This window comes from Dicentrarchus labrax, unplaced genomic scaffold (assembly GCF_905237075.1).
Source record: "Dicentrarchus labrax unplaced genomic scaffold, dlabrax2021, whole genome shotgun sequence".
Lineage (NCBI taxonomy): Eukaryota > Metazoa > Chordata > Actinopteri > Moronidae > Dicentrarchus > Dicentrarchus labrax.
The window spans coordinates 8,014-33,809 of NW_026136705.1; the positions used below are offsets into that span (position 1 = coordinate 8,014).

Here is a 25,796-nt window from a genome sequence, read left to right on the forward strand (position 1 = left end):
TATTACGCACATTAATCCCTGAGGATGACGATACAGAAAACTGCATGGCAAAAGTAGCAGGTTCTCTATATTTTAGAGACCCCTCAAAATTTCACAAATCATGTTTTCAGGGGAGTTCATTAAGTTGAGCCCGGCTCCCCTGTAGTTAGCACCCTGGTAATAAGAAGATATTTTATCACAGAAATATGCCATTAATGCTGCATCAACATCATATAGGAAGGTTCCTGTTTGCAACAGTGTACTGGACACCGTTTTGTTTTGTTTAACAGCAACATTAACATACATTTAGAGTCAGGTTTATAGTCACCTAATGAGTCTAACTCATTGTCCACTGCACAATTTACAACATAAATTACCTCAACAAAAGTCCAAATTTTAAAGTTCAAGTTTGACTTAAAACCCTTTTTACAGTGCATTGCTCGGTTTCACTAATATTTCAAATGTTAATTAGGGCTACAGTCTGTATCTCATAATTACGCCATGCTCCCTCCTAAAATGCTTTATTGACTCTTGCCTTATGAAAGACAAAATAATGCAATAAGACACTTCCTCTTGTGCTGCAATGTATGTGTGTGGTACAGCAGAACCACACCAGTGTGTGTGTTCAATGCTTCTTTGCAACTTGACTTCACTATAAACCAGGATCTGTCTTGTTTAACATTTGAGAAATTGTCCTCACTCCTCTATCTTCTTTTTTCTAACCACCATGAAAACATTATTTAATAAAAATTCCAGTTCTTCTATCCACTCAAACAGAAAATCTTTTTTTTACCGTAAAAGGAGGAAGTAAGCATTTTTCCAGTGTTGACACATGGCCAGTGTCAGTGCAACACAGTTAAGTAGCATGTTTTTGCTGTGGTTTTCTGTCCTTTTTTTTTTTAAGACTGTATATATAAAATTCTATTAATATTCAACCACAACTCAACAAGTTTTTATTTACCCGAATTGAGGGAAAGAGGTTGTTGAACCTTGTACAGATTGTCAAACATTTGAATCAAACTGTGGGGTTATACAAATATTTAACAAGCTCTCATAGGGTGCTGCAGGTACACCTCTTACAAGAATTTCTCCATCTCACCGCTTGAACCTTGATTTGTAATCAACACAAAGGGTAATTTACTGTATGTAAGAGCTGGCATTTCTCTTGTTCAGCACCTGAACACAAGAAGGTCGAAGCTACAAGCGGACAAAGAAGATAATCTAGCTGGAGGTTTGCTTCAACTCTCTTTCTCTCTACTCTGCTCTGTCTTCATCATCGTCTCTACGTCCTCTGATGAATTCTGACAGCCACTAGTACTGTCCTCACATCTCTTCTGAAGGATTACCAATGTGTCTGTTTCTCTTTATTGAAGATCATGAAGATGCTGACTGTGTCTCTACTCGTCTGTGCCATGATGGCTTGGACCACAGCTGCTGGTGATTATGAGCTGCTCATTTTATTTATACTTGCAATCGATGCTTCCTGAAAAAGAGGTCAATGTTCCCTCTTCTGAACCCGAAGGAGTTCCTGCACTGTAATGTGATAAGTTACTTTAATGCAAAAAAATTGTTGAAACAGATTACAGCAAAAATTTAACAACAAAGTAACACAAACTCTTTTTAAGTTAAAAAAGATTCCTAATTAAGCAGCCTTTAGTAGTAAGTTTAAGCGGCACAAACTTAGTTTTGTAAGTCACAGAAAAAGATTAAAGATCCTGATTAAGTACTTTTTTATTTATTTAAGTATTTTGTTTTTAGTAGTACTTAGATTTTTAGATGTAATGAGTTTCAACAATTTTTTTGAATTAAATGAACTGTTTCGGTTTTAGAGTGTGTTTTCTTTTTTTAGGTTCCTCTCACTTTTTTACCAACTGTGGGTTAGTTTGTCAGTGCAATATAAAAGTCCTGCACCTCTATGGAAACAGCAGAATCGTGGCTAGAGACATTGAGATATCAAAAATGACTTTTGTGAAGTATAACAGTTATAACGGGGTAAATTATATATATAATATATACAGCATTTTTCAACAAGCTTTAATTAATATCTTAGGCTTTTATTTGCTTCAATCATATTGACAAACGTTTAAATATTTCTATTTACAGTTGAAACCAGAAGTTTACATACACTGTGTAAAAAGACACATATGCTTTTTTTCTTTTCTTTTTATCACTTTTCCTGTTTTAGGTCCGTTAGGATTACCAAAAATATTTCTATTTGCTAAATGCCAGAATAATGAGAGACAATTTTTTATTACTTTCTTCAAAGTCAGAAGTTTACATACACTAAGATTACTATGCCTTTAAACAATTTGGGAAAGCCCAGATGATGATGTCATGTCTTTGGAAGCTTCTGATTTTATTTATTGACAACATTTTAGTTAGTTATTGTATTTTAAGGCACACCTGAAACAGACTGCTTCTTTGTGTAACATCATGGGAAAGTCAAAAGAAGGAAAAAGGGGGAAGCTTGCAAGCCTGAGAACACCATCTCAACTGTGAAATACAGGGGTGGCAGCATCATGTGGGGTTGTTTTGCTGCAGGAGAGACTGGTGCGCTTCACAAAATAGGTGGCATCATGAGGAAAGAACATTATGTGGAAATACTGAAGCAACATCTCAAGACATCAGCCAGGAAGTTAAAGCTTGGGTGCAAATGGGTCTTCCAAATGGACAATGACCTAAAGCATACTGCCAAACTGGTTACAAAGTGGCTTAAGGGAAACAAAGTCAATGTTTTGGAGTGGCCATCACAAAGCCCTGATCTCAATCCTATTGAACATTTATGGGCAGAGCTGAAATGGCATGTGCAAGCAAGGCGGCCTACAAACTTGGTTCAGTTACACCAGTTCTGTCTGGAGGAATGGGCCAAAATTCCTGCCAACTATTGTGAGAAGCTTGTGGAAGGATATCCAAAACGTTTGACCCAAGTCATACAGTTTAAAGGCAATGGTACAAAATACTAATGAAATGTATGTAAACTTCTGACTTTCAAGAAAGTAATGAAAACATTGTCTAAAATATTCTCTCTCTCATTATTCTGGCATTTAGCAAGTAGAAATAATTTTGGTAATCCTAATTGACCTAAAACAGGAAAAGTTTAATCTGATTTAATGTCAGAGAGAAAAAAAAGGGTCTTTTTATACAGGGTATGTAAACTTCTGGTTTCAACTGTATGTAGGTGATCTAAGCAGCTTTGAGGCTTTAAGAAGATTTATACATCCAAAGAACTTCTGTAAAATCTAGACCTGTGTTTATTTGTCAAAACTTGTACGCACACCAGGGGACCTGCGTCTAATTTGGACCCTGCTTTTTATCAAAGTTTTATAGTACACGTCAAATATCGTGGCATGAATCCTTCCCTTCCATGTTCTCTATCTTTATGTAAACACAGCCTGTTTGTGGTATAACTGTCATGTGACTGTTGGTCTCAGCTGAGTCATTGTAGCTTTGTAATTATCTGAGGAGCCCTTAATTTAAAACTAGAAAGCAAAGTGTGTGTGTTTGTGTGTGTGTGTGTGTATGTATGTATGTATGTATGTATGTGTGTATGTGTGTATATATTTGTATGTATATATATATGTATATGTATATATATGTATATATATGTGTGTGTATACTGAGACCTGGTTGTCCCACGAGGAGTATGTTAGCCTAAATGAATCCACCCCCCCCCACTCATATTAATACTCACATTCCTCGAGGCACAGGCCGAGGAAGTGGAGTGGCAGCCATATATGATTTGAGCGTTTTAATGGACCCTAAACCTAAACTAAATTATAATTCATTTGAAAGCCTTGTTCTTAGTCTTTCTCACCCAAACTGGAAAACATTGCAGCCAGTTCTATTTGTTATAATGTACCGCGCTCCTGGACCATACTCTACTTTTATGAATTCTCAGAGTTTCTATCAAGTTTAGTCCTTAAATCAGATAAAGTAATTATTGTAGGTGATTTTAATATTCATGTGGATGTTGACAATGACAGCCTTAGTAATGCATTTATATCATTAATAGACTCAATTGGCTTCTGTCAAAGTGTAAATAAACCAACTCATTGTTTTAATCACACTCTTGACCTTGTTTTATCATATGGCATTGATATTGAACATTTAATAGTCTTCCCACATAATCCTTTCCTATCTGACCATTATTTAATAACTTTTGAATTCATACTATTAGATTATAAGCCATTAGGCAAAACGTCCTACAGCAGATGTCTATCTGACAGTGCTGTAGCTAAATTTAAGGAGGAGATTCCTTCAGTGTTTAATTCAATGCAATGTCTGAACTTAACAGAGTCCTATAACGACTTTAGTCCCTCGGAAATTGATAATCTTGTCGATAGTGCTACAGGCTCACTACGATCAACATTAGACTCTATCGCTCCTATAAAAAGGAAATTATCAAAACATAGGAGACTAGCACCTTGGTATAACCACCAAACCCGCCAGTTAAAACAAATAGCTAGGAAATCTGAAAGGAAATGGCGCTCTTCCAAATTATCAGAATATCGCTCAAATTGGAAAGATAATCTTAAAATTTATAGAAAGGCCCTCCGTAATGCCAGAGGAGCCTATTACTCAGCACTAATAGAAGAAAATAAGAATAACCCTAGGTTCCTCTTCAGCACTGTAGCCAGGCTGACAGAGAGTCACAGCTCTATTGAGCCACATATCCCCATAGACTTAAGTAGCAATGACTTCATGAGCTTCTTCTATAATAAAATTATTACTATTAGAGAAAAAATTAATCACCAACTGCCATCAACAGTTATCAGTGGCTCTCCAAGTTCAGGGACTTCTGCCAATGTAAACTTAGATATATATTTAGACTGTTTTTCTGCTATCGATCTTCATCAGTTAACTTCAATCATTTCTTCATCGAAGCCATCAACCTGTCTATTAGACCCGATCCCAACTAGGCTGCTTAAAGAAGTTGTTCCTTTAATTGGCACTTCTTTACTGGATATGATTAATCTTTCTTTATTATCAGGATATGTACCACAGTCCTTTAAAGTAGCTGTAATTAAACCCCTTCTTAAAAAGTCCACTCTTGACCCAGAGGTTTTAGCCAACTATAGACCGATTTCTAACCTCCCCTTCCTCTCTAAGATTCTGGAGAAAGTAGTCGCCAAAGAGTTGTGTGAATTTCTATCTTCTAATTTCATAGCAAGAGTTTATTTGAGGATTTTCAGTCAGGATTTAGAGTTCATCATAGCACAGAGACAGCTCTGGTTAAAGTTAATAATGACCTTCTGACTGCTTCTGACAATGGACTTGTCTCTGTACTTGTATTATTAGATCTTAGTGCTGCATTTGACACCATTGACCATAATATTCTTTTAGAGAGACTTGAGCATCAAATTGGCATTAAAGGAACCGCACTAAGCTGGTTTAAGTCATATTTATCAGATCGCTTGCAGTTTGTACATGTTAACGATGAATCTTCAATAAATACTACAGTTAGTCATGGAGTTCCACAAGGTTCTGTACTTGGACCAATACTATTTACTTTATATATGCTCCCTTTAGGCAACATTATTAGGAATCACTCCATTAACTTTCACTGTTATGCAGATGATACGCAGTTATATCTATCAATCAAGCCCAATGAAATTAATCAATTATCTAAATTACAAACATGTCTTAAGGACATAAAATCCTGGATGACCTGCAATTTTCTGATGTTAAACTCAGAAAAAACTGAAATTCTTGTTCTTGGCCCCAAAAACCTTAGAGACTCACTGTCTAAAGATATAGTTACTCTAGATGGCATTAACTTGGCCTCTAGCACCACTGTCAGGAATCTTGGAGTTATCTTTGATCAGGATTTGTCATTTAACTCCCACATAAAGCAAACCTCCAGGACTGCCTTCTTTCATTTACGTAATATTAGAAAAATTAGACACATCCTATCACAGACAGATGCAGAAAAACTAATCCATGCATTTGTTACTTCAAGGCTGGATTACTGCAACTCTTCATTATCAGGTTGCCCCAATAAGTCCATTAAAACGCTCCAATTAATTCAGAACGCTGCAGCACGAGTACTGACAGGAACTAGAAAAAGAGATCACATCTCTCCTGTACTAGCTTCTCTGCATTGGCTCCCTGTAAAATGTATAATAGAATTTAAAATCCTCCTCCTCACCTATAAAGCTCTTCATGGTCAGGCCCCTTCATATCTTAAAGAGCTCATAGTACCCTATTACCTCTCTAGAACACTACGTTCTCTGAATGCTGGGCTACTTGTGGTTCCTATAGTCTCTAAAAGTAGAACAGGAGCCAGAGCCTTCAGTTACCAAGCTCCTCTCCTGTGGAACTAGCTTCCAGTTGTGGTTCTGAAGGCAGACACCATCTCCACATTCAAGAGTAGGCTTAAGACATTCCTCTTTGATAAAGCTTATAGTTAGGGCTGGATCAGGTGAGTCCTGAACCATCCCTTAGTTATGCTGCTATAGGCCTAGACTATCGGGGGATTTCCCATGGTGCACTGAGCTCCTCCCTTCCTCTCTCTTTCTGCACTCATTCATGTCCCATTAATGCATGTTACTAACTTCACTTCTTCCCCGGAGTTCTTGTGCTTTCTCATCTCGCAGGTTCTTGTCGATCCTGTTGGAGCCTCCTGCCATGGTCCTGCTTGATTGCCATTGCCATCTCTCTCTCTCTCTCTCTCTCTCTCTCTCTCTCATCCCAACTGGTCGAGACAGACGACCACCCACCTAGAGCCGGGGATCTGTCCTAGGTTTCTGCCTTTTAACAGGCAATTTTTCCTTGCCCTTGTCACCAAGTGCTTGCTCATGGTGGTACTGTTGGGTCTCTGTAATTAATGTTTTAAAGAGTTTGGTCTAGACCTGCTCTATTTGAAAAGTGTCCTGAGATAACTTCTGTTATGAATTGGCGCTATACAAATAAAATTGAATTGAATTGAATTGAATATATATGTATATATGTATGTGTATATATATGTATATATGTATATATATGTGTGTGTATATATGTACATGTGTGTATATATGTATATATGTGTGTATATATGTATATATGTATGTGTGTATATATATATATATATACATGTGTGTGTGTATATGTGTGTGTGTGTGTATATATATATGTATGTGTGTATATATATATACATATATATATATGTGTATATATACATATATACATGTATGTATGTATGTATGTATACATGTATGTACATATACACACATATATGTATATATACACATATACATATGTATATGTATATATGTATGTCTGTATATATATATATACACGTGTCTATATATATGTGTATGTGTATATATGTGTGTATATATATGTATATGTATATGTGTGTATATACATGTGTGTGTGTATGTATGTATGTGTGTGTGTATATATATGTGTATATATATATATATATATATGTATGTGTGTATGTGTGTATGTATATATATATATATGTGTGTGTGTGTATGTGTATATATGTATATATGTGTATATATAGGTGTGTGTACATAATCACCTTTCACAGACAGCAGTCACAAAGTGTCTCCTAGTCAAAGAAATAAAATCCAAAAATAAAAGGGAATCAATGGAAATTGGAGAAGATCACATATACTAACAAACAATTTGACAGCCTTTTTTGACCGTTGTTGACAATGTAACCAATCTTTGTGTCACTTTTGATGAAAATGAGAGTTTTCATGCAAGTTATTGTGTATGTAAATTAACAACAGAAGATGAACCGAGTCACTAAGTGCTGTGTCAAAACCTCCAGCTGTTCCAGAAGCAGAGACCGGTGAAGGGACAGAATCATTCATTCAAGAAGGTGACTTAAACTTCTTACTCTTATGACTCTGAAGTATTTAAGTGTCTTTTTAGGGCTAAAACTGTATTGGTTCTGCCTCCCTGCTCTCGCCAACTCCATTATCAGCTGTTTTCAAGATACATTTTCATATAAGCCCCTCAGAAAGTTAAATTAAGAATTCTGTAGGTCTGGTGCATCAATGGGGACCTGCTTTGTTGCCTCTCATGTTAACAACTTTTCTAAATTTGTTTTCAGGGAATAGTCACACCGCTTGTCCCACCGGTTGGACTGGTTACAATGATCGCTGTTTCATCTATATTCCAACAGCAATGACTTGGGCAGATGCTGAGGTAATTAGGATGATTTGGCTTCAGTGCAGCACAGTGGTGGAATGTAACACAGTACTTATTTGAGACACAAATCACTCTTTCTATTATTTAGGGCTTTTTACTCCTCTTTACTACTTGTAAATGTAAAGGTTTAGTCTTTGAATTGACCTTGACACAATCATTTAAGTAGTTTTTCATGGTTCCAGCTTCCTAACTAATAATCCTTTAATAATTACGGTTTGTCCGTTGGTTGGATGAAACAAGACGACATTTCGAACAATTTTTATAAACCAAACAATCAGTTGCTCAATGGAGAAAATAATCCATAGTTGCAGTCCTCTACAAAATAGTAAACATGAGCTCCACCTCAACCAACTTCAACAGTAAAATTGTCTAGACTCTAGAAAGTGCTGTTTGCGTTTTTCACACATTTCAAGGCTACCTAAATACTTTCTCCACCACTGGTGCAAAAAGCTTCTACACTACATCCATTCTGCTGTTATTGGCTTCTAATTTGGTGTGTTTGGTATGTAATGTATCATTTTTATGGCTCCACACTACATCCTCCATCCTTTCTGTGCTTGGATAGAGAAACTGTCTGTATCAGGGTGGAAACCTTGCATCGGTGCACAGCTTTGAGGAGCATCATGTGATTCAGGGTATGATCCTGATTCTCACTCATACGTATCCACTCACATGGCTTGGAGGCTACGATGCGGCACAGGTATGTCACTGACTGCACAAAATGTAAAACACTGTAAATAAAACCTTTACTTTTAAACATCTGTTGTGTTATATTGCAATTGTCTAGGAGGCTACCTGGTTCTGGAGTGACGGTACACGTTTCCAGTTTAACTTCTGGGATCAAGGACAGCCTGATAATCAACCAAAGGCACACTGTATGTTGATGAACTTTGGAGGTAAACAGATATATAGCTTCAGAAACATTTTCCTTTTTTTCATCAGTAAAAGTGATGATAATGGTAAATTTTGGTAGGATGTTTGAACGTCTCAAAACCCTTCACTCTATTCAACAACTAAGAACATGTAACACCAGTAACGACCAGAAACCACTACCTCTTAACCTTAGATCAAATCATATCTTGGCTTGACAGAGGAGGGAAAGCTGGAAGTTGTGTCTTTATGTTTGAGCAGCTCTCATTGGCTGCACAGTTTTGACTCGTCTGTAGCAGGAAACGATGGTGGTCCGCCTGCTAACACACAATCTCGTATTACAGATAGACAGACAGCCATTACATAGAATACAGGTTTACGTGACACCTCCACATTGGCTTCACTTCAAGACCCGGAAGCTCTGTCCATTATATATACTATCAGTGTTATATACATATGCTTGGCCTAATTCTGATGGTTCATTGGTTGTCTAAATAACTCCCTGTCTTTTTACAGATCAAAAGAAATTTGACGACCAGCCTTGCTCTTACATGAGGCCGTTTGTCTGCGCAAGAAAGCCATGATATTTCTTTGGACAACAGAGAAACATGCTGTACACTGTAGCATTTTAGGCCTTTCATTCTGGAGAGTCAACTGTTTTTTTTTTCTTGTCTTATACACAATTAAAAGCCTTGAGCATTGAAATATGCCAGTCTGTGAGTCTGACCTCTCACTACATAGCACATGAGTACACACAAAACTTTAAATACAACACCATGAGATGGAGGAGTCTGTAGGTTCAAAATAGATCAATGATAGGAAGACCAAAATATCGACCCATCATACAAAAAAAGCTTACTGGATGGTAACAAAAGACTGATAATAGCAGTCCTAATTTATTTAATTCAGTGCACTCTGACAACTACTGAAAACATATCTATGAATATTGTGATCCGTTTCTGAGATCCTACCAAATGTTAAACACTGGACCTTTAACTTTTCATGTATTCTTTAGGCTGTATTGAGCAACTGGTATTTTCTCATAACACCTAGAACCTAGAACGAATACCAATGAAACAAAACACTAATTAATAGATCGGCTGTCAGGTCTTTATCATTTGATCATATTTTAGTATGAAGCATCCTTATTTCTGATCTGCTCAAGTTTGCACTCTTAATTTTTTGGTACTGCATTATGCTGTTCATACAAACTCAACACTTCCTGTTTCTGTTTCAAATTAAAAACCCTGTAGCACTTCAGTGGACAGACTCCCTTCATGTCCAACCAAGGCTTTTATTGTGAAACATTTAAAGTTGTTGTAAAATTCATTGATATGCACTGTTCCCATATACTGTCTTCACATTTAGCTGCTGCCACCTTGTGACACTTGTACGTTACTACAAAATGCAGTTTGGCTGTGAAATAATTAACACACATACACCTGCAGTGGCTGAAACTGATTTTTTTAACACCTGCTGGCCAGTCAGAAATGTGTGCTTTTTGTTGCCGCGGTCTAATGTGAGATATTGGCACTTCTACATAGTGTTGCCCTCAAACATGTAATACAATATTTTGTGTTATTTGTGATACGTGTTGTTCCCCTCCCTCTATGTTCAGGCACTCGAACCAACCGCTAGAACCAGTTGTGTTTGAATTCCAGTTATTTTGTAAACAGTTAATCTGAGGTTGACATATTGACCCAAAAAATGCTCAAATTGGTGTTGTTTCACAGCATGAAATGTAACAGTAATGACAAACAAGGACCAAAAATCTGTGTTTGAAAGTTTGACCAGATATCTTTGTTGTTAGATTTTATTTAGAAAAGAAAGTGCATAATAATTTCATCATTATAAAAATACATTTCCTATTAATTAAAATATATTGTTGAGAAAATTTCTTTCTGAAGATGTACATTTTAATATGACAATTTGTTAAAAGTCTAAGAGGCACTTTTTAAGGATAATGACCAATTTAGGAGAATCTATTGGCAGAAATGGAATATAATATTCATAGGTATATTTTAAATAGTGTATAATCACCTGAATGTATGAATTATTGTTTCTACAGTAATCCAGAACAGACAAACCACACACTGAGTGTAGATTATTAGGTAGTTATTAGTTGCAACTTCACCACTAGATGCCACTAAATCCTACACACTGGTCCTTTAACAACACTATTAATACATACTTTCATGTGAATGCCACTAATATTTATTAACATTGTACAAATCTTCTATCAATACTCAACCTCTTTAATTCAATTATTTATGTCAATATCTATGGTTCATTTTGAGATATTTTTAAAGATTGTATTGTCTGTGTGATTATACACAATTGTTAAAAAAAAAAAAAAGTCCTTCCATGTAGGAGACAGTGTTTTGTGTTGACGAACTGGCATGTAGATAAAATCATATGAAACTGAATATTAATTCTGATGTGTCATTGTTACAGTATATTTCTTATCATTGGCAGACTGAAGAGAGAGGAAGTTGAAGATGGTTTATCCTAAGTCTGCCGCATAATTTTCATAGTGTCATCTTTGCTGTGAGGACCAAGATCTAAAAAACACCTTGAAGGCCAGATGCCTTATCCAAACACTTAGTCTACCTGTTTGTATTTTTTATAACACTCCAGCATGTAGGTGCATATATTAAACAGCCACCAAAAATCTAATCAGAATACTAGAAGCTGCCTCCTGAATTCCTGTACACTGAAAAAAGTAAAAGAAGGCTGTTGTTAGTTTAATGTGTTTTTGTATCATTGTAACGATGATTATTTTCTTCATTAAAACTAAACTTTCTAAATTATTCTCGTTTAACCTATTTTCTTCTCTTTGGAAAATGGCAGTGGACATCAAACTGCAATTACTCATTCAATCAAGGCATTTCTGTTAGATTCCATTTTTTTGAAAACGTCACTTAGAAGACCAATCAAAGTTCATATAGGTAAGGAAAAAACTTTGCATACCTGTAGCTTTAGAGTTAGTCCAATTTTCTAGATCAGTGCTGAGTTCATGTGAATTCCAACAGCCCCCTTGAATACAAAGTTCTTGGTGCAGTTGGACAAGCTCTCCACTAAGAGAGGACCACCAGGACCAGTTTTTAGATCAAGTGTCTGTGTCTGTGAGGTGGGGCATCCATGGATCGGACTTGTTTATCCAGCACATCCCACAGATTCTCGATTGGATTGAGATCTGGGAAATTTGGAGGCCAAGTCAGCACCTCAAACTTGTTGTTGTGTTTCTCAAACCATTCCTGAACCATTTCTGATTTGTGGCACGGAGCATTATTTCGCTGAAAGAGGCCACTGTCATCAGGAAATAACTTTTCCATGAAAGAATGTGCATCCTCTGCAACAATGCTCAGGTAAGTGGTAAGTGGAAAATTAACATCCGCATGGATGGCAGGACCCAGCCAAACATCACCCAAAGCATCACACTGCCTCCACCGGCTTGCCTTCTTCCCATTATGCCTACTGGTGCCATGTGTTCCCCAGGTAAGCGAAACACACGCACCCAGCCATCCACAAGATGTAAAAGAAAACATGATTCATCAGACCAGTCCAACTTCTTCCATTGCTCCTGTCCGGTTCTGATGGTCATATGCCCATTGTAGGGGCGTTCAGCAGTGGACAGGGGTCAGCAGGGACTATGCAGCCCCAGACCAAAAAACAGCGATGCAATGTGTGTTCTGACACCTTTCTATCAGAACCAGCATGAACTTTTTCAGCAGTTTGAGCTACAGTAGCTCAGCTGTTGGATTGGACCACACAGGCCAGCCTTCGCTCCCCACGTGCATCAATGAGCCTTGGCCCCTCAAGACCCTGTCTCCACTTCACCACTTTTCCTTCCTTGGACCACTTTTGATAGGTACAAAGCAACGAAGGCTGGCCCATGTGGTCCTATCCAACACGGCCCATTACAACAAGAACATTATGACCACCAGGGTGCCCAGTTGGTCATAATGTTATGGCTGATTGGTGTATGTAACACCAACTATTCTGATATGTCATTGCTACAGTACATTTCCCACGAGTATGAATTCAAAGGAAAGGTTGAGAAATTCTTCATCAGAGTTATCGTTCTATCAGTGCAGCATTAATTATCATAGTCTCACCAAGTGTGATTTGGAAGTTCACTAAATGCTAAATCATCCTTAAAGACTTTCTTTGCAACAACAGCAGCAGAGAAACAACCAGTTTTTTATTTGACAGTACTCCAGCATAGATGCATGTATTAATGTTACAGTCATTTAGAAACATGACAGATATCTCCTGTAACAGCTAAACAAAATGAATTTAGGTTTTTAGAAAACGGAAATTTGTGCCAATAGTAATAGAATAAAAAACACTTAATAACTTAATAGTTTTAATTGTATTGCTTTGTTAAAGGATTTTAAAAGGTATATCAATCTAAATCAATACAATACAATTTCTGTTGTATTTTTTTTAATTTAGTCTATCCATTGAGACAGTTCAAAAAAGCTGCCAGGGAGCTTGTTACCAGTGGTAGTTGTAGGCTCGGCAGCTACAGTTTACTAACCATAGTGTAGTCTCTACTTATCATTAATTTCACAGATTGTTTTAATATGTTGATGTCATTTTTGTACGTGGAATTATTTTAATATTTTAAGGACTGTTTTGCCGATTTAGTGCTGTAGTTTTGTCCGTTGTCAGTTAACATGCACCGTCATATGTATTGGTCAAGACATGTTGTGTATTTGGACACATATTTTAAACTTCGCTAAATCGGGTAAACCATTATGTCTATGTTATGTGCCAAGAACATAGTAATGCTGTATACATTAAATCAAATTGAATTACACATTACACACATTAACTGATCATAATAGTGTTTGTTCATGGTGGGAACTGAGTATATCTGATCAACACATAGATAAGGTGTTTCTATGTGTGTGTTTGCATGTCTCCTTCCTATTTTGTAATAGATGACAAGATAAGTAACTATATAAGATCTGATCTTTCTCTCGTCGAAAACAGAAGCTACAGGCTTTAGACAAGATCATTCTGCAGCAGGTTTTCTACAAACTCTTTTATCTTACTTCCTTTAATGCATTGACAGTCGCCTGCTACCTACTTGATATTACTCACATGTTTCTGTCTGTTTATTGAAGGTTATCATCATCATTCCCAACATGAAGATACTGACTGCGTTTGCAGTTCTTTGTGCCATGATGGCTCTGACCAGAGCTGTTGGTAAGTGATATAGAGATGGTATTATGTATAATGAACTGAGAGGTATTACATTTACATGTCTGGAGATGACCCAAGTCAATAACTGCTATGTCAAACTGTCCAGCTCTTCCAGAAGCCAAGGCCAAGGATGATCAAACAGGTCAGCGGGTCTTCTTTTATTCGATTTTTATTGAAATGCCTTACACTTCGTCCAAGATTCTGTGTACTCAGGAATACTCTCCAAGTATCACCATTATGATAGACATTAAAATATCATAGCATTTGGACGACCTAGTCCAGTAATATGTTTTTTATTTTTTTATTTCCTCCTTCAAAACAACACCATTGATTGAAGTGCTTTTGTTCAGAAAATGGGTATTGGTTTAGGGTTCAAAATCCATTTTGTTAGGATTTGGAAGAGATAATCACCTGCAATCGTGTGCTGGCTACCAAAACTCATCTGGTCGGCAATGCCAAAAGCATTCTTTTATTTCTGTCTCGGTCTTGACTCTGTCTCTCTCATGTGGACTCGGTCTTGACTTGAACTCAAACCTCTTTGAACTTGGTCTTGACTAGATCTTGGCTTGTCATGGTCTTGGACTTGACAAAGTCGGTCTTGACTACAGCACTGCTTACTACCTTGGCAAGAAAGCAAATTAAAATGTCAAACTATTCCTTTAAAATCAACTCTAGAACTGTCGGTTAACCAGTGTAGAGAGGTTAAGAATGGGGGTGATGGGATCCTGTCTTTTTGAATTGTGGTTTATTATCTTTTGGGCAATTATCTAAACTTGTCGATCAGGTAAAGACTTTAACCAAAGACTTATCTGTTTTTCTATTACGTGTTCTCAGTAAAGAGTCGTCTGGTCAAGAGGTCAACAGATTGTCCCAATAGGTGGTCTCTGTTCAACAATCGCTGTTTCCACTACATTCCAAGACCCATGACTTGGGCTCAAGCTGAGGTAATCAGGATGATTTCAAATTACTGCTTCTAGAAAGAGTTTATTTGTTTGTCTTGACTTGCACTCTTGGTTTCTTCTTCTGACTTGATGTTTTTATTTGTTTCAACTCTGCTCTCTGTCTGTTAATCTCCACTGTAGAAAAACTGCCAGTCCATGGGTGCAAACCTTGCATCAGTACAGAACATACAGGAGTACCAAGAGATTCAGAGGCTGATTAGGGCCGCAAGTTATCAGTCTAAGGAGGCATGGCTCGGAGGCTCTGATGCACAAGAGGTATTTTTAATCATTACTACACAAAACCCAACATGTCATTTGATTAAACCGGTTTAATTTGTGTAATATTCTGTTTTCTTGTCTAGGAGCGTCTTTGGCTGTGGAGTGATGGTTCTCGTTTCCAGTATCTGAACTGGTGTAACGGACAGCCTGACAACTACCGCAGCCAGCAGCACTGTTTGCAAATGAACTATGGAGGTAAATCAAATTAACTTATTTCTACTAGAGTATATAGAGTTTAAACTTGTAATACTTAAAGTTTCATGCCTGATTGATTTGGCAACACCTGTGGTTATCATGGTAACAGCAAACACTACCTTAATACTACAGGTTCCTGAATCCTGGAGACATTTTACAGCTACTACAGTTCGAGACAAAACTGTTTCTTGATTTTGTCTCAATCTGTCTCCCTCTAAATGTGTAAAACAGGAACCACAAAGATGTTTTAGCAGACAGCACTTTCAGAGATTGTTTGTATTTACAGGGGAAAAGTGCTGGGATGATATCAACTGTGGTACTACTCGCCCATCTGTCTGCGCCAAGAAAGTCTGATGATTCCTGGGCTGCCAGAGAGGTATCAAGTACCTGTCAAGCACAACAAACACACTGTTTTTTGTGTCATCAGTTTCATAACTTGAAGGCTCTATATTTCTTTGCATATCTCAATTTTTTTTCTATTGCCGTTACAATTTCTTTTTCTATTGCCGTTTAAAATGACAAGTGAGAAAGGAGGAGCTGGATTGTCTCTTAGGCCTTGTGTTTTTAAGAAGATCAGACAGCAGATTGTGTTATGGAAAGTACGCTTTAGCAACTGTATTTCCTGTCTTTTGCAAAATTAAAAGCATCAAACAAGCTGGTCTATGAGTCTGTGTTTAAAGATAATTTGGGGGATTTTTGTGTCTATTTGGTTGGTGAAGAACGACAGGAAAGTGGAGAGACAGAGTGGGGATGACATGTGGCTAAGGTTAATCAAACAAAGGCTGCTGCAGCAAAGACTCAGCCTTAGTACATGGGGCACGTGCTCTACCAAGTGAGCTACACCCTGAGTCTGTGTTAAATCAACAGGTATCAAAGAACCCTCTAACATCATTAAATAATATTCTACACATGTACTTTTTGAGTAATTAGTTGAAATTCTATCTCAAAATATGCCATCAATGTTGCATCAAACATCACATAGACACCATTTTGTTTAACTCAACTCAGCTCAACATTATTCGTATAGTAACATGCAGCCCAATTTTTAGAGCCTTTTTTAGAAGAAGAAGATATATACTTTATTAATCCCCTATTGGGGAAATTCTTCTTTTCACTCTTTTGTATTCATATATATGTATATATATATATACAGACTGAAATACACACTTCATGCACTCGTGGACATGCAACAGGGAGAGACATGGTGGAGTGATGGGCTCGCCACATTAGCGGCACCCATGAGCAGTTTCTTGGGGTTAGGTTGCCTTGCTCAAGGGCACCTCTGCAGTGCACAGGAGGTAAAACTGGCATCTCTCCAGCTACCAGTCCACACTCCATATTGTGGTCTGTGGGATTTGAACCTGCAACCTAAAGGTTCCCAAGCCAAGTCCCTACATACTGAGCTACTGCTGCCCCAACCTTTATTGACAATGTAACCAATCTTTCTGTTACTTTTGAGTGTTTGAAAGAGACTAAAAGAGAGAGTTTGCATGCAATTATTGTATGTGTGGAATAGTTAGAACCAATACCTAGAACGAATAACAATGAAAAGAAACACTGATCAATAGATTGTCTGTCAGGGCTTTATCGTTTGGTCATATTATAGTATGAAGCCTCCTTATTTCTGATCTACTCCAGTTTGCCTCGTTAACTCTTTGCTACTGCATTATGCTGTTCATACAAACTCAACACTTCCTGTTTCTGTTTCAAATTAAAAACCCTGTAACACTTCAGTGGAAAGACTCCCTTCATGTCCAAAAAAGGCTTTTATTGTGAAGAATTTACAGTTGTTTCATTCAATTCATTGATATACACCGTTCCCATATACTGTCTTCACATTTAGCTGCTGCCACCTTGTGACACTTGTGCGTTACTACAAAATGCAGTTTGGCTGTGAAATAATTAACACACATACACCTGCAGTGGCTGAAACTGATTTTAACACCTGCTGGCCAATCAGAAATCAGTGCTTTCTGTTGCTGCAATCTAATGTGAGATATTGGCACTTCTACATAGTGTTGCTCTCAAACATGTAATACAATATTTTGTGTTATTTGTGATACATGTGTGTTGTTCCCCTCCTTCTATGTTCAGGCACTCAAACCAACCGCTAGAACCAGTTGTGTTTGAATTCCAGTTATTTTGTAAACAGTTAATCTGAGGTTGACATATTGACCCAAAAAATGCTCAAATTGGTGTTGTTTCACAGCATGAAATGTAACAGTAATGACAAACAAGGGCCAAATAGCTGTGTTTGAAAGTTTGACCAGATATCTTTGTTGTTAGATTTTATTTAGAAAAGAAAATGCATAATAATTTCATCATTATAAAAATACATTTCCTATTAACTAAAATATATTGTTGAGAACATTTCTTTCTGAAGATGTACATTTTATTATGACGATTTGTTCAAAGTCTAAAAGGCACTTTTTAAGGATAATGACCAATTTAGGAGGATCTTTTGGCAGAAATGGAATATAAAATTCATAGGTATATTTTATTTGGTGTATAATCACCCGAATGTATGAATTATTGTTTCTACAGTAGCCCAGAACAGACAAACCACACTGCGTGTAGATTAATAGTTAGTTATTAGTTGCAATCTGCAACTTCACCGCTAGATGCCACTAAATCCTACACACTGGTCCTTTAACAACACTATTAATACATACTTTCAGGTGAATGCCACTAATATTTATTAACATTGTACAAATCTTCTATCAATTACTCAACCTCTTTAATTCAATTATTTATGTCAAACATCAAATGTATAGGCCTTATATGTATCAAAGCTGTGCACCTTCATGAATAAATTGTTAACTAGAATCACAAATGGATGAAATATTACATTTGTGAACATCTGTGGTTCATTTTGAGATTTTTTATTTTATTTGATTATCTGTGTGATTATACACAATTTTTTTTTTTTAAAAAGTCCTTCCATGTAGGAGACAGTGTTTTGGGTTTCCAAACTGACATGTAGATAAAATCATATGAAACTGAAGATTAATTCTGATGTGTCATTGTTACAGTATATTTCTTATCATTGGCAGACTGAAGAGAGAGGATGCTGAAGATGGTTTATCCTAAGTCTGCCGCATAATTTTCATAGTGTCATCTTTGCTGTGAGGCTCAAGATCTAAAAAACACCTTGAAGGCCAGATGCCTTATCCAAACACTTGGTCTACCTTTTTGTGTTTTTTATAACACTCCAGCATGTAGGTTCATATATTAAACAGCCACCAAAAATCTAATCAAAACACTAGAAGCTGCCTCCTGAATGGCTGTTGTTAGTTTAATGTGTTTTTGTATCATTGTAACGATGATTATTTTAAATTTGGAGGCCAAGTCAGCACCTCAAACTTGTTGTTGTGTTCCTCAAACCATTCCTGAACCATTTCTGATTTGTGGCACGGAGCATTATTTCGCTGAAAGAGGCCACTGTCATCAGGAAATAACTTTTCCATGAAAGAATGTGCATCCTCTGCAACAATGCTCAGGTAAGTGGTAAGTGGAAAATTAACATCCACATGGATGGCAGGACCCAGCCAAACATCAGCCAAAGCATCACACTGCCTCCACCGGCTTGCCTTCTTCCCATTATGCCTCCTGGTGCCATGTGTTCCCCAGGTAAGCAAAACACACGCAACCAGCCATCCACAAGATGTAAAAGAAAACATGATTCATCAGACCAGGCCAACTTCTTCCATTGCTCCTTGGTCCAGTTCTGATGGTCATATGCCCATTGTAGGGGCGTTCAGCAGTGGACAGGGGTCAGCAGGGACTATGCAGCCCCAGACCAACAAACAGCGATGCAATGTGTGTTCTGACACCTTTCTTTCAGAACCAGCATGAACTTTTTCAGCAGTTTGAGCTACAGTAGCTCAGCTGTTGGATTGGACCACACAGGCCAGCCTTCGCTCCCCACGTGCATCAATGAGCCTTGGCCCCTCAAGACCCTGTCTCCACTTCACCACTTTTCCTTCCTTGGACCACTTTTGATAGGTACAAAGCAACGAAGGCTGGCCCATGTGGTCCAATCCAACACGGGCCATTATAACAAGAACATTATGACCACCAGGGTGCCCAGTTGGTCATAATGTTATGGCTGATTGGTGTATGTAACACCAAATATTTTGATATGTCATTGCTACAGTACATTTCCCACGAGTATGAATTCAAAGGAAAGGTTGAGAAATTATTTCATCAGAGTTATCGTTCTATTATCATAGTTTCACCAAGTGTGATTTGGAAGTTCACTAAATGCTAAATCATCCTTAAAGACTTTCTTTGCAACAACAGCAGCAGAGAAACAACCAGTTTTTTTATTTGACAGTACTCCAGCATAGATGCATGTATTAATGTTACAGTCATTTAGAAACATGACAGATATCTCCTGTAACAGCTAAACAAAATGAATTTAGGTTTTTAGAAAACAGGGAAATTTGTGCAAATAGTAATAGAATAAAAAACACTTAATAACTTAATAGTTTTAATTGTATTGCTTTGTTAAAGGATTTTAAAAGGTATATCAATCTAAATCAATACAATACAATTTCTGTTGTATTTTTTTTTATTTAGTCTATCCATTGAGACAGTTCAAAAAAGCTGCCAGGGAGCTTGTTACCAGTGGTAGTTGTAGCCTCGGCAGCTACAGTTCACTAACAGTAGTGTAGTCTCTACTTATCATTAATTTCACAGATTGTTTTAATATGTTGATGTCATTTTTGTACGTGGAATTATTTTAATATTTTAAGGACTGTTTAGCCGATTTAGTGCTGTAGTTTTGTCCGTTGTCAGTTAACATGCACCGTCATATGTATTGGTCAAGACATGTTGCTTATTTGGACACATATTTTAAACTTCGCTAAATCGGGTAAACCATTATGTCTATGTTATGTGCCAAGAACATAGTAATGCTGTATACATTAAAACAAATTGAATTACACATTACACACATTAACTGATCATAATAGTGTTTGTTCATGGTGGGAACTGAGTATATCTGATCAACACATAGATAAGGTGTTTCTATGTGTGTGTTTGCATGTCTCCTTCCTATTTTGTAATAGATGACAAGATAAGTAACTATATAAGATCTGATCTTTCTCTCGTCGAAAACAGAAGCTACAGGCTTTAGACAAGATCATTCTGCAGCAGGTTTTCTACAAACTCTTTTATCTTACTTCCTTTAATGCATTGACAGTCGCCTGCTACCTACTTGATATTACTCACATGTTTCTGTCTGTTTATTGAAGGTTATCATCATCATTCCCAACATGAAGATACTGACTGCGTTTGCAGTTCTTTGTGCCATGATGGCTCTGACCAGAGCTGTTGGTAAGTGATATAGAGATGGTATTGTGTATAATGAACTGAGAGGTATTACATTTACATGTCTGGAGATGACCCAAGTCAATAACTGCTATGTCAAACTGTCCAGCTCTTCCAGAAGCCAAGGCCAAGGATGATCAAACAGGTCAGCGGGTCTTCTTTTATTCGATTTTTATTGAAATGCCTTACACTTCGTCCAAGATTCTGTGTACTCAGGAATACTCTCCAAGTATTACCATTATGATAGACATTAAAATATCATAGCATTTGGACGACCTAGTCCAGTAATATGTTTTTTATTTTTTTATTTCCTCCTTCAAAACAACACCATTGATTGAAGTGCTTTTGTTCAGAAAATGGGTATTGGTTTAGGGTTCAAAATCCATTTTGTTAGGATTTGGAAGAGATAATCACCTGCAATCGTGTGATGGCTACCAAAACTCATCTCGTTGGCAATGCCAAAAGCATTCTTTTATTTCTGTCTCGGTCTTGACTCTGTCTCTCTCATGTGGACTCGGTCTTGACTTGAACTCAAACCTCTTTGAACTTGGTCTTGACTAGATCTTGGCTTGTCATGGTCTTGGACTTGACAAAGTCGGTCTTGACTACAGCACTGCTTGCTACCTTGGCAAGAAAGCAAATTAAAATGTCAAACTATTCCTTTAAAATCAACTCTAGAACTGTCGGTTAACCAGTGTAGAGAGGTTAAGAATAGGGGTGATGGGATCCTGTCTTTTTGAATTGTGGTTTATTATCTTTTGGGCAATTATCTAAACTTGTCGATCAGGTAAAGACTTTAACCGAAGACTTATCTGTTTTTCTATTACGTGTTCTCAGTAAAGAGTCGTCTGGTCAAGAGGTCAACAGATTGTCCCAATAGGTGGTCTCTGTTCAACAATCGCTGTTTCCACTACATTCCAAGACCCATGACTTGGGCTCAAGCTGAGGTAATCAGGATGATTTCAAATTACTGCTTCTAGAAAGAGTTTATTTGTTTGTCTTGACTTGCACTCTTGGTTTCTTCTTCTGACTTGATGTTTTTATTTGTTTCAACTCTGCTCTCTGTCTGTTAATCTCCACTGTAGAAAAACTGCCAGTCCATGGGTGCAAACCTTGCATCAGTACAGAACATACAGGAGTACCAAGAGATTCAGAGGCTGATTAGGGCCGCAAGTTATCAGTCTAAGGAGGCATGGCTCGGAGGCTCTGATGCACAAGAGGTATTTTTAATCATTACTACACAAAACCCAACATGTCATTTGATTAAACCGGTTTAATTTGTGTAATATTCTGTTTTCTTGTCTAGGAGCGTCTTTGGCTGTGGAGTGATGGTTCTCGTTTCCAGTATCTGAACTGGTGTAACGGACAGCCTGACAACGGCCGCAGCCAGCAGCACTGTTTGCAAATGAACTATGGAGGTAAATCAACTTAACTTATTTGTACTAGAGTATATAGAGTTTAAACTTGTAATACTTAAAGTTTCATGCCTGATTGATTTGGCAACACCTGTGGTTATCATGGTAACAGCAAACACTACCTTAATACTACAGGTTCCTGAATCCTGGAGACATTTTACAGCTACTACAGTTCGAGACAAAACTGTTTCTTGATTTTGTCTCAATCTGTCTCCTCTAAATGTTTAAAACAGGAACCACAAAGATGTTTTAGCAGACAGCACTTTCAGAGATTGTTTGTATTTACAGGGGAAAAGTGCTGGGATGATATCAACTGTGGTACTACTCGCCCATCTGTCTGCGCCAAGAAAGTCTGATGATTCCTGGGCTGCCAGAGAGGTATCAAGTACCTGTCGAGCACAACATCAGTGTCATCAGTTTCATAACTTGAAGGCTCTATATTTCTTTGCATATCTCAATTTTTTTTCTATTGCCATTACAATTTTTTTTCTATTGCCGTTTAAAATGACAAGTGAGAAAGGAGGAGCTGGATTGTCTCTTAGGCCTTGTGTTTTTAAGAAGATCAGACAGCAGAATGTGTTATGGAAAGTACGCTTTAGCAACTGTATTTCCTGTCTTTTGCAAAATTAAAAGCATCAAACAAGCTGGTCTATGAGTCTGTGTTTAAAGATAATTTGGGGGATTTTTGTGTCTATTTGGTTGGTGAAGAACGACAGGAAAGTGGAGAGACAGAGTGGGGATGACATGTGGCAAAGGTTAATCAAACAAAGGCTGCTGCAGCAAAGACTCAGCCTTAGTACATGGGGCACGTGCTCTACCAAGTGAGCTACACCCTGAGTCTGTGTTAAATCAACAGGTATCAAAGAACCCTCTAACATCATTAAATAATATTCTACACATGTACTTTTTTGAGTAATTAGTTGAAATTCTATCTCAAAATATGCCATCAATGTTGCATCAAACATCACATAGACACCATTTTGTTTAACTCAACTCAGCTCAACATTATTCGTATAGTAACATGCAGCCCAATTTTTAGAGCCTTTTTAGAAGAAGAAGATATATACTTTATTAATCCCCTATTGGGGAAATTCTTCTTTTCACTCTTTTGTATTCATATATATATATATATACAGACTGAAATACACACTTCATGCACTCGTGGACATGCAACAGGGAGAGACATGGTGGAGTGATGGGCTCGCCACATTAGCGGCACCCATGAGCAGTTTCTTGGGGTTAGGTTGCCTTGCTCAAGGGCACCTCTGCAGTGCACAGGAGGTAAAACTGGCATCTCTCCAGCTACCAGTCCACACTCCATATTGTGGTCTGTGGGATTTGAACCTGCAACCTAAAGGTTCCCAAGCCAAGTCCCTACATACTGAGATACTGCTGCCCCAACCTTTATTGACAATGTAACCAATCTTTCTGTTACTTTTGAGTGTTTGAAAGAGACTAAAAAGAGAGAGTTTGCATGCAATTATTGTATGTGTGGAATAGTTAGAACCAATACCTAGAACCAATACCAATGAAAAGAAACATTGATCAATAGATTGTCTGTCAGGGGTTTATCGTTCGGTCATATTTTAGTATAAAGCCTCCTTGTTTCTGATCTGCTCCAGTTTGCCCTGTTAACTCTTTGCTACTGCATTATGCTGTTCATACAACTCAACACTTCCTGTTTCTGTTTCAAATTAAAAACCCTGTAGCACTTCAGTGGAAAGACTCCCTTCATGTCCAAAAAAGGCTTTTATTGTGAAGAATTTACAGTTGTTTCATTCAATTCATTGATATACACCGTTCCCATATACTGTCTTCACATTTAGCTGCTGCCACCTTGTGACACTTGTGCGTTACTACAAAATGCAGTTTGGCTGTGAAATAATTAACACACATACACCTGCAGTGGCTGAAACTGATTTTAACACCTGCTGGCCAATCAGAAATCAGTGCTTTCTGTTGCTGCAATCTAATGTGAGATATTGGCACTTCTACATAGTGTTGCTCTCAAACATGTAATACAATATTTTGTGTTATTTGTGATACATGTGTGTTGTTCCCCTCCTTCTATGTTCAGGCACTCAAACCAACCGCTAGAACAAGTTGTGTTTGAATTCCAGTCATTTTGTAAACAGTTAATCTGAGGTTGACAAAGTTAGGGAGCACATATTGACCCAAAAAATGCTCAAATTGGTGTTGTTTCACAGCATGACATGAAACAGTAATGACAAACAAGGGCCAAATAGCTGTGTTTGAAAGTTTGACCAGATATCTTTGTTGTTAGATTTTATTTAGAAAAGAAAGTGCATAATAATTTCATTATTATAAAAATACATTTCCTATTAACTAAAATATATTGTTGAGAACATTTCTTTCTGAAGATGTACATTTTATTATGACGATTTGTTAAAAGTCTAAAAGGCACTTTTTAAGGATAATGACCAATTTAGGAGAATCTATTGGCAGAAATGGAATATAAAATTCATAGGTATATTTTAATTAGTGTATAATCAACTGAATGTATGAATTATTGTTTCTATAGTAGCCCAGAACAGACAAACCACACACTGCATGTAGATTAATAGTTAGTTATTAGTTGCAATCTGCAACTTTACCGCTAGATGCCACTAAATCCTACACACTGGTCCTTTAACAACACTATTAATACATACTTTCAGGTGAATGCCACTAATATTTATTAACATTGTACAAATCTTCTATCAATTACTCAACCTCTTTAATTCAATTATTTATGTCAAACATCAAATGTATAGGCCTTATATGTATCAAAGCTGTGCACCTTCATGAATAAATTGTTAACTAGAATCACAAATGGATGAAATATTACATTTGTGAACATCTATGGTTCATTTTGAGATTTTTTATTTTATTTGATTATCTGTGTGATTATACACAATTGTTTTTAAAAAAAAGTCCTTCCATGTAGGAGACAGTGTTTTGGGTTTCCAAACTGACATGTAGATACAATCATATGAAACTGAATATTAATTCTGATGTGTCATTGTTACAGTATATTTCTTATCATTGGCAGACTGAAGAGAGAGGAAGTTGAAGATGGTTTATCCTAAGTCTGCCGCATAATTTTCATAGTGTCATCTTTGCTGTGAGGCTCAAGATCTAAAAAACACCTTGAAGGCCAGATGCCTTATCCAAACACTTGGTCTACCTTTTTGTGTTTTTTATAATACTCCAGCATGTAGGTTCATATATTAAACAGCCACCAAAAATCTAATCAAAACACTAGAAGCTGCCTCCTGAATTCCTGTACACTAAAAAGAGTAAAACAAGGCTGCTGTTAGTTTAATGTGTTTTTGTATCATTGTAACGATGATTATTTTCTTCATTAAAACTAAACTTTCTAAATTATTCTCGTTGAACCTACTTTCTTCTCTTTGGAAAATGG

The 25,796-nt window shown here is 37.1% G+C and overlaps 3 protein-coding genes across 4 annotated transcripts; all 3 read left to right on the plus strand.

Moving 5' to 3' along the window:
* The first annotated feature begins 1,041 nt into the window (after window positions 1-1,041).
* LOC127364332 (type-2 ice-structuring protein-like) lies at window positions 1,042-25,233 on the plus strand. 2 transcript variants are annotated; one of them, XM_051401771.1, is made up of 8 exons: window positions 1,042-1,210; window positions 1,353-1,416; window positions 7,742-7,792; window positions 8,027-8,121; window positions 8,690-8,824; window positions 8,912-9,020; window positions 9,511-11,191; window positions 25,051-25,233. In XM_051401771.1, exons 2-7 carry the CDS (start codon window positions 1,356-1,358, stop codon window positions 9,576-9,578), a joined length of 519 nt encoding a protein of 172 aa, XP_051257731.1. In that variant the 5' UTR covers window positions 1,042-1,210; window positions 1,353-1,355; the 3' UTR covers window positions 9,579-11,191; window positions 25,051-25,233. The 2 variants fall into 2 exon arrangements, with proteins under 2 accessions (XP_051257731.1, XP_051257728.1); XM_051401768.1 differs by lacking the exon at window positions 25,051-25,233 and adding an exon at window positions 18,302-18,627.
* Window positions 13,993-16,277, plus strand: LOC127364330 (ladderlectin-like). Its single transcript, XM_051401767.1, has 7 exons — window positions 13,993-14,031; window positions 14,130-14,211; window positions 14,315-14,350; window positions 15,043-15,152; window positions 15,291-15,425; window positions 15,512-15,623; window positions 15,910-16,277. Exons 2-7 carry the CDS (start codon window positions 14,151-14,153, stop codon window positions 15,975-15,977), a joined length of 522 nt encoding a protein of 173 aa, XP_051257727.1. The 5' UTR covers window positions 13,993-14,031; window positions 14,130-14,150; the 3' UTR covers window positions 15,978-16,277.
* On the plus strand, window positions 20,745-23,015 carry LOC127364328 (ladderlectin-like). The gene is made up of 7 exons (XM_051401765.1): window positions 20,745-20,783; window positions 20,882-20,963; window positions 21,067-21,102; window positions 21,795-21,904; window positions 22,043-22,177; window positions 22,264-22,375; window positions 22,661-23,015. The coding sequence occupies exons 2-7, from the start codon at window positions 20,903-20,905 to the stop codon at window positions 22,726-22,728; spliced, it is 522 nt and encodes a 173-aa protein (XP_051257725.1). The 5' UTR covers window positions 20,745-20,783; window positions 20,882-20,902; the 3' UTR covers window positions 22,729-23,015.
* Window positions 25,234-25,796: the final 563 nt, after the last annotated feature.